The sequence below is a fragment of the Pangasianodon hypophthalmus genome, chromosome 11 (genome assembly GCF_027358585.1).
Source record: "Pangasianodon hypophthalmus isolate fPanHyp1 chromosome 11, fPanHyp1.pri, whole genome shotgun sequence".
NCBI lineage: Eukaryota > Metazoa > Chordata > Actinopteri > Siluriformes > Pangasiidae > Pangasianodon > Pangasianodon hypophthalmus.
In genome coordinates, this window is record NC_069720.1 from 14,203,305 (window position 1) to 14,212,060 (window position 8,756).

The following is an 8,756-nucleotide window of genomic DNA, read 5'->3' on the forward strand; positions in this document are numbered from 1 at the left end:
AAGACACGGGAAAGGTAATTGCAAATGGACTTTGCTTTTCCATTTGAAATCTGGCAGACGTTGTACGTTCTTGCAAACGGTAAAACTTGATCAGAGGGTGGACCAAAGATTCCTTCAAATAAGTTGCAAGCTCATAATCTCCTTCTTCTTTAATTACGTGAAAGGAGAAACCTGCAGCGGTAGAAGCTTTAAAAAGCACAGTGAAAATATTCCTTACTATTTCTAGCATTTTACTGGCAGATTGCTAATGTCACACTATCACACACAAACACACTAATCCACCAAAACCTGGAATCCAAATGGAACCTAAAAGATTGAACAATATGACATTTTAAGATTCATCTACATTTCAACATTTCACCAAGTAGTATGATTATAATAACATCAAATCAGCATTTAATTGGGGGAACATGAGATTAGTACAGGATGAGTCAAATATTTTAACGGAAATGGAATTCTAAAATTAAATAAAACTAGAATATCTCCAAAAATACTTTTTTCTAGATGGGTATGGGTCAAAATACAGTGATTTACTGACCAGCAAAATGGTCAAAATTTGAATTTCATATTCTGTTTGGAAACTGTGACTGCAAGACAATTCTTTTTGAATGAATGACCAATAAGCTTGATCTTTAACGTGGTGCCATTACTTTAAGCCACTGGAGTTCTGGCCACTGGAGTTATTGCCACTGGTGTCATAATGCAAAGGGAACTGCAATTCCATTTAAATTTTGGGAAACTCCATACTCTACGCCGAGGAAGCGAAATAACAAACAGGGTAACTGCTAGTTCGATATGACAGGGTCGTAACTCCTATGACATTTGAAATGCAGCTGCAGATGGACTTTGCTTTTCCATCTGAAATTTGGCAGACATTGTACGTTCGTGTAAACGAAAACGCAAACGGTAATACATGATTTGCATTTTCATTTGAATTATGTCAACTTTTACACGTACACAAATATAGAGAACACAACTAGAAATACAATTTGCAATTAGTTTTGAAAACAGGGCAGGAAATACTTCCATACCAGCCTGTTCCCCTACAGAAATCCTACCGCCTGGTCATTAGAGCTGCTCTTCCTCTGATGCTGAAAAGAACGTGTGAATACCTTAGCTAAGCCTGCACGATGAGCTCCTTGGGTTTCCATATACGTGATGTACTTCGCAAAGTCGCGGAATTCCTCCATGGTGGGCCTGAAGGTCATAATCTTGAAGGCTGAATTTGCGCCCGGCGGCGGTGCAGGAGCTGGTTCGGGTTCCTCTGAAAGCTGCGAACTCAGCTCCGAGGACTCCGAGTGTGGGTCTGGAGCTGGATCAGATTCCGAGGCTGGTGGAGGAACCTGAGGGTTCTGTAGGGTCGGAGCTGGAGTGGAGTTCATGGCTTCTTCTGGGGCGGTTTCCACCGACATGCTCGCAGGTAAGCTAGTGCTAGACATACAAATAAAAAGAAAGAGAGACATATATATCAACCTCTGATCACTCTGAACATTTCTTGGACATCTAATAACAATAAAAATGATACAACATGGCAACTGGAGCTCTAGTCAAGCCACTTCAGCATGTGAATTAATGGATGAGTGAAGAAATGTCTTCATGATTAAAACCTAAAAATTACAAATTAATTTACGCTCAGTAGAACATACACAGTCTTCTGTTCCAAATCACTCCCTGTTAACTACATAGTGCACTAGTTTTGCCTTTTAGTAGACATAGTCTGAAAGCATAGTGGAGATATATGCAGTGCAGTCCTCAAATCCCACAATGCACTGCATAAAATAACGGACCACAGCTAGTACAAAATACCACAATGGTGTCTGGAGGAAACAGCAAATAGGCCACCAATACCCCAATTTGGATACTCGTGAAATTTCAAATTAATTTGTTTTTTAAGCTAAATACATAAATATTATGCTCTTTAATGCATTTCACAATCCATTAAACACACTTTCGTCTTTTCGTTAGCCCTTTTTCCCCTCGAACGGGTAAGTGACTTAGACATTTAAATGATTCTCACCCATGTTCACAAACCTCTACCCCAGGATCTACGGTGGCCCATAAGTACCTAAGTAGCTGTTTGTAGAGCCGTTTCAGAACAGTTAGGGGCCCTAAGTGACAACTTACTCAGGGGCCCCCACACATACACCTATCATATTATTTCATATGCAAGAATGCATAGAAATAAATATGCATATTAGATATGTTAAATATGTTAGGTGGGGTGACATCTGAAGGAGTCCAGCTCCACTCCAGGATCTATAGTGGCCCATAGAGTGTCTACAAAATGACAACAGGCGCATCCAAACACAAACAAGCATTCATACAGGTTTTCTCAGCAACTTTATACACTTTTCCTAAGAGTATAAGTGGATTAAATGCTTAATCCATTGTTTTTTTTTTTTAAATCATGTTCTACATATCTTCCAGGTTATCTGTATAAGTAAAGAGTCTTTATTTCTGATGGAAATTAAAAGGCAACATTATACTTTCTCACCTGGAACTATTCTATTATATTTCTAATTCATTGCTCAAAGCTAGTTTTGATCAGATAAAACTCAACCAAAATGAAATCTGTTACCAATAACTAAAAAAAAAAGTTAGTAGATACATAGCTAGTGAAGTATCTAGAGTAGGAGGCTAACATGTCGAGTTGTAAGTTCGTTACTACTAGTTATGACAACAGTAGCCTGTTGACTCGTCCAAGATAATGAAGTTTTAATGCTGTTTATATTTGCGTATAAAATAATAAGAGAGGTGTTGGTGGAGGCTCTGAGAAAGCTGTCACTTAGGGCCTCTAACTGCTCAGACACAGCCCTACAAACAGCCACTTACGATTCTAAAACAAGTCAATAATGAACTCTAACAGCACTGGATTTTCAAACAAGTTGTGATCACAAGTTTAATTCACGAGAACGACCCAGTTTATTGGTAAGGTGCGTTTATGCTTTTATAATCTCATCCCACACGCAAAGGTGATATGCTGATATAACGGCGATACTGTGTTGCAAAAAATATGCTGCAATACACTCTTCTGAGATATCATGTTATCAAGATTTTTGGTTTTTTTTAACTCTGGAAGCAGCTGATATGATGTTAACTGTTTTGAATTAGACATTAAATATCATCATTTTTTTTTTTTTTTTTCCCTAAAGTTTCATTTGTAGATGCAACTCTGCTGTCCTGCTGGCAGTTTTTAGCAAAACTATATTTCACGAAATACTGTAGTCATATATATATATAGTCATCTTTTCCTTTATGAACCCATTGACCTTCAAGGAAAAAAATAACCTTGAGCTTCAGAGCACAAAATTTGCTATCCAAGGCAAAGGTCACTGACATTTTATATACCATTTCTGCTCATTTCAAATTCAACTGAATAAACACATCAGCAGATGTCTGAGAGTGTACCAATATTATCTAGGTACACACACACACACACACACACACACACACACACACACACACGTCCATGAGGCGTTTTTTTTTTTCCTCCCCCACATCACAACAGCTGCCTAACATTTTATCAAGGTTTATGACGTCCTTGTCTATTATTCTATTAAATATAACTACGTGTTCAGCTAAAATTCTCACCGAACGACATTTGAACTGTAAATGAACCGTTCGCGATACGTTTTTACAAATCAGATCTGGAATCTATCAGTGATAAAACTGTGAGCAGACGACATTTTAAACGCCCTAGCAGCTCTTTTATAATGAGTTTCTTATTATTAGTCAGAGTTTCTATGCTGAAGTTAATTTAGACTGTGAACATTTTTTTTTTTTTTAAGTTGGCATTTTCAGTTAAGCGATTTCTTAATTTCTTTCCTGACAGTTTGTTCTGTCCAGTTTAGGCAGAACTATAGGTGGTCGAGGTGATGTTTCGTCTACAAAGTACCAAACAGAATAACCCATCTGATACATCAGTGACTTCGTTCCTGCTCACTCAGCCTTTCTGTACCTGAGCAACTATGATAAAAACTGCTTTATTGATCTTACCCTATGGGCAATATTGGTATATTATAACCCAGTAGTTTATTATAGTGTATATAATAAATATTGTAATATTATAAAGTGCACTTGCATGACCTACAAAGGTAAAACAAACTTAATGAGAACAAAGAAAGTGTCTATCAAAGGACCTTATTAAATTCCTGACCATCACTGTGATACCAAACAAACCAAATGAAAAAGGCGACAAAAAAAAATTAAAAATCAAACTCTAGTGGTTGCTTTAGAAACCAAACATGATACTGGCACCTCACAAACGCTCTACGTCAAATATATTTGGAGAAAGAAACACATTTCATCTATACACCAAAGACAAATGTAAACAGTGATGTTAGTGTCCGTGTAGAAATTTAGTCTGGATCTAAATTATTTGTTATCTATACTTAAAATTAAATTGTGTTCCCAAACACAATTTGTGAAGTTATCATTTATATTACAGCAACTATAACCCATCGTTCCCTCACCAGCTTCCTTTTTCTCTCTTGAAGTTCATAAGACAAAAAAAATATCATGTCACGATCCAATTAAACCAAAAAGCATAATGTCCTCTGTCCTGAAGACTCTCCTGTGGTCAATCTTACGGACTGTTACAAAGCACTAACACTGGAGACTCCTTCCATAAATGTTAACTAAACATCTCCACTGATTCTTCCTTGTTAAACAACAGTACCTTTTAATTATATCAAGTGAATTAATATAAATGTGGGATTGAATGAGAGCTGGAACTACTGTCAGAGCTGCTGTTAAAGAAAATGAATCCACATTAATCAACTGATTAACCAATCAGATTGAAGAATTCAGCATGGGTCTACTCTACAGGGGTATTCAACTTTCCATACTATCTGCAGCTCTACTTTAAAAATGAAAATATTAAATCAATAACTAATGGTAAAGAGATTGCATTCTGGGACAAAATGTCAAAATAATTATAATTTAATTTGTATAATAAGCATATTCAAGGAAGCCTTTCTAAATTCTCCTTACACTTCAATGATGATGTTTGATTTTGATGTTTGATTAGATCTGCAACCTTTTATTTCCCCTTGTTACTGAAGATTAACAGTAACAAGGTTATAATAAAAGTTTACAAATCTAATGGGGAAAAATGGGGTGTTTGTGGTGTCTAGGGCTGTTACAGTGTCACAGCTTCACATTTTTAATCACAGTGTGTGTTACCCTTTGCTCTTGGTTATATATGCAAGGATATATATATCAAGGAGACTTTTTGTAATAAAGTCCCACTTTAATTTTCACCATCGACTTGTGCGTTATACCCAAAAAAAAAAAAAAAACATTGTCAGATTAGGTCATTATACTGTGAACATTTCAAACCATAACACCCCTCCATCTCTCACCTGTCAACACACACCTGCTATCATGCATGAGAATTATTTTTCTTTCAATATTATTAATACTGATCAGGAGGAGAGGTTAGATTTGGATTTTTTAAAACTATTTTTAAATACCTTTGCTGTTATAAACAAAATAATAGTGATTTTTAATATGGAGGTAAAAATGCAGGGTAGTGAATAAGCAGAAGCAGAAGCTGGTGGTGTTCAGGGCCTTTTTGCTTGCACTATCTAATCTACATAACACCCAGGCAAACAAGTGCAAATAAAATGCATGCATGCTGGCTTAGATTAGAGAAAGTATTTCTACACCAAACACTTGAACACTGCCGACGTTTCCAGTGTGTTTCATGCACGTGCGGCTCAGTGTGTAGTGTCTATATGATGTCACCCAGCTGTAAGCTTATACATGCAGCGTTAAATGGCTCTTTGTGTACGAATAGGATCACTAGCAGGCCGTAAATATGCACAACTCTACCACTGCTCATCTGACCACTACACTCAAGAGGCTTCCTGCAGATGATTCCACATCTGCCCTGAGTTAAATAACCAGCCTGAGATTAACAAGGATGCTCAAGTTCCCCAGTTTTAACTGCTTTTGACACCCGTCCATTCCTCCATAATAATAAAAAAAAAAAAGTCAACATGTCCGACCGACAACAGCCCTGCAATATTTCCGCCTACGACACCCTCCCCTATCGCTTTCAAACGCTATATAATCTGTTAAGAAGCAATTTAATAAAATATTACCTCCTGCTCTTGTCTTTATGCTCCTTTATCCAATTCTCGTTTGTTTGGCTTTATCCCTTTTTCCGTCCAGCTAAACGCTCGATTAGTGCTCCATCGCTAAAACTGGGCCTCTCTCCGTGCTGCAGAATGTCCGCGCTTCCTGATTGGTTCAAGCACACGCGTACCTTTCATGCGGACACAAAAACGAGATTCTTATTGGGCGATTTGTTTAATTGACGCCGCGTTAAGCCAATCATGTAGCGGTCGTTTGTGCCGTCTAAGGAGCACGGAAAACACGTACACACATAGGGTGAGTCTTAAATCGACTCTAAGTGAGTCGGTTTTTGTGCAGCGAAAGTAATTGATAAAGTGTAGTGGGTTCTGTCCTAAGGAAAAGTAACAGTTGTGATTGCACAAAACTGGCTTTATATGTCACTAGTTATCTCTCATGTCCAAGTTAAGATCAATAGAAACTGAGAGCTCAGAAAGGCTACTTTAACTTGTTTATCTCCAATGCAAAAATCAGTCGTTTCTATGGCAACTCCGAAATGGTGGTAACTAGCAGGAAGCTAAGCTACATTTTAAAAGCTTTCACTAGTTGTTTTATGATAGATAAACAGCTAAATTCAACAAGAGAAAAAGTCTAGACTTTATCTGAATATAATTATTACATTTTTAACTACGTTTATTTACATAATTTTGCTGTTTTTTAAACAATGCTGGTGTATCACGTGACACCATTCGCAGCAATAGAAATCAAGTAAATTGCTAGTTATTCAGTTAAACTGGTGGTTGTAGACATAATCATGTTTAAACTTTACATACATACATACATACATTTCCAAATTCTAGCTAAATATTCTTTTTCGAATATCTTATAAGTGGATAAAAGGAATGAATAAAACAGTGGTGTGCTGTTATAAGAAAATAATCCAGGACAGGGTGCGGTGATGTGGCCCCCGAGACGTTATTGTTACCACCCCAAAGCTGATTATTTTCCACACCAGTGTTTTATTCCTCTTATATGACATCAATTTGACAAGATTACAATCTTTGATTTACTAATGAACATGTGTGTGTGTGTTTTAACTGCTCATGCTTGTAGTTGATGTTGTAGAATGTCTGCGAGATAAATTAGTTCCTGTTACACCATGGCGTTGTTGAATACTTGATTCTGATTGGTTGACAGACGTTCTGAGGCGTGCGGTTCTTTTTCAGTTAATGCACGGCTGAAGTAGTTCCAGGCAGGTCTTGACCACATTGCAGTTCCATATCACTTCACCAGGTTCAACTGAAATAAGGGAAACGTTACTCTACTGTCCACCACAGCACACTGATCTAACAACGAACAAAATGACAGACAATTTCAGTTTTCCAGAAATAACTTTTAATATTTTATAGAGAGCATGAAAATTTCAACAGTTGGGCGACAGCTGTATTGGACATTCCAGATGAAAAACAATACAAAGGAAAGCAAACATTAAAGGCAACGGCAAACGACATAAAACAATCAGTGATGAACAGCTAGACAGGCTTGAGGCTTGAAAAACATGAAGGAAACTCCCAAAAAAAACAACAGCTTGGGCAGTAAATGTGTTTAACAATTGGCTTAAATCCAAAAATACTTCTGTATTTATATACCTCTGTGGAAATGGCAGAGAGAGAGAGGACAAACACTTTAAATACCCACTATGAGAACAACAGATCTCATGTTTTCTCTCTCTCTCTCTCTCTCTCTCTCTCCAATAACCACATATCAATAGCTCAAGGCTCCGTCACTAGTTCTAAAATGATGTTTAGCAACAGAGGTTTGAAATGGGATGCGTAAGAGATTATTTCTACACAAGAGCATTTTAAGGTCAAAAACCTGACAAATATCTTGAAATAAAACATCTGAACAATGTCTTGAGGTGTGCTCACTGTGGTATAAGCGGAATAATTGACAACGGGCTGTTGAATTATCAGAAAAATAATACACTCCTGAGGTGTAACCACTAAGGTAATTTGTGTATTACCACCTCAGGTGTGCATTATTTTTCCAATAATTCAATGGCCTGTTGTCAATTATTCCTTACTTATCACTTACATTATAAACAGCCATTCCCTTAATAGTCTCTCTTTTTTCTCTTTCCTGAAGTTAATAAGACGAAAAGAAATACAGCTTGGCCTATTACAAAGAACCCAGAAAGCACAAACGCCTCTATCCCGAAGACTTTCCCATGGTGCGACACAGAGACCATTAGAATAAAGTGCTGACACTGGAGACTCCTTCCATACATGTTAAATAAACGCCTCCTTACAGAAAGCGTCACCATTACAATGATTATATGGTTTTCTTCGTTAAAAATAACAACACATAAAAATACAATTTATTAGCCTTAGATAATGCAGAACGTCTGCCATACAAGCCTCTGTCAATGAGCTGTTACTATAGAAACAATAAAGCGTTACAAGTGCATTAATTACAGATGATATGAATGTGATATGAATTACAGATGGCACTACTGTCCGAGCTGCTGTTATAGGAAATTAATCAACACCTTCTGATCAATCAGATTTGAACTGTGGTATATAAAGGCACATGAAACAAATGATAGTGCACTTATCAGTTCCATGGTAAGACACCCTAGAGATGGCCACAGCTCCATCCGGTCGATTTGAGACACACCC

General features: G+C 37.2%; 1 protein-coding gene across 2 annotated transcripts in view; it reads right to left on the minus strand.

Annotated features, from left to right (window-relative positions):
* kdm4b (lysine (K)-specific demethylase 4B) overlaps positions 1 to 6,278 on the minus strand; it is a 63,034-nt gene extending 56,756 nt beyond the window's left edge. For both annotated transcript variants that reach the window (XM_053237915.1, XM_053237914.1), the window contains exons 1-2: positions 6,108 to 6,278; positions 1,113 to 1,431 (exon numbers count right to left, since the gene is read on the minus strand). In XM_053237915.1, the coding sequence (XP_053093890.1) occupies positions 1,113 to 1,412 (300 nt within the window). In that variant the 5' untranslated portion in view covers positions 1,413 to 1,431; positions 6,108 to 6,278. The remainder of the gene's footprint in view (positions 1 to 1,112; positions 1,432 to 6,107) is intronic.
* Positions 6,279 to 8,756: the final 2,478 nt, after the last annotated feature.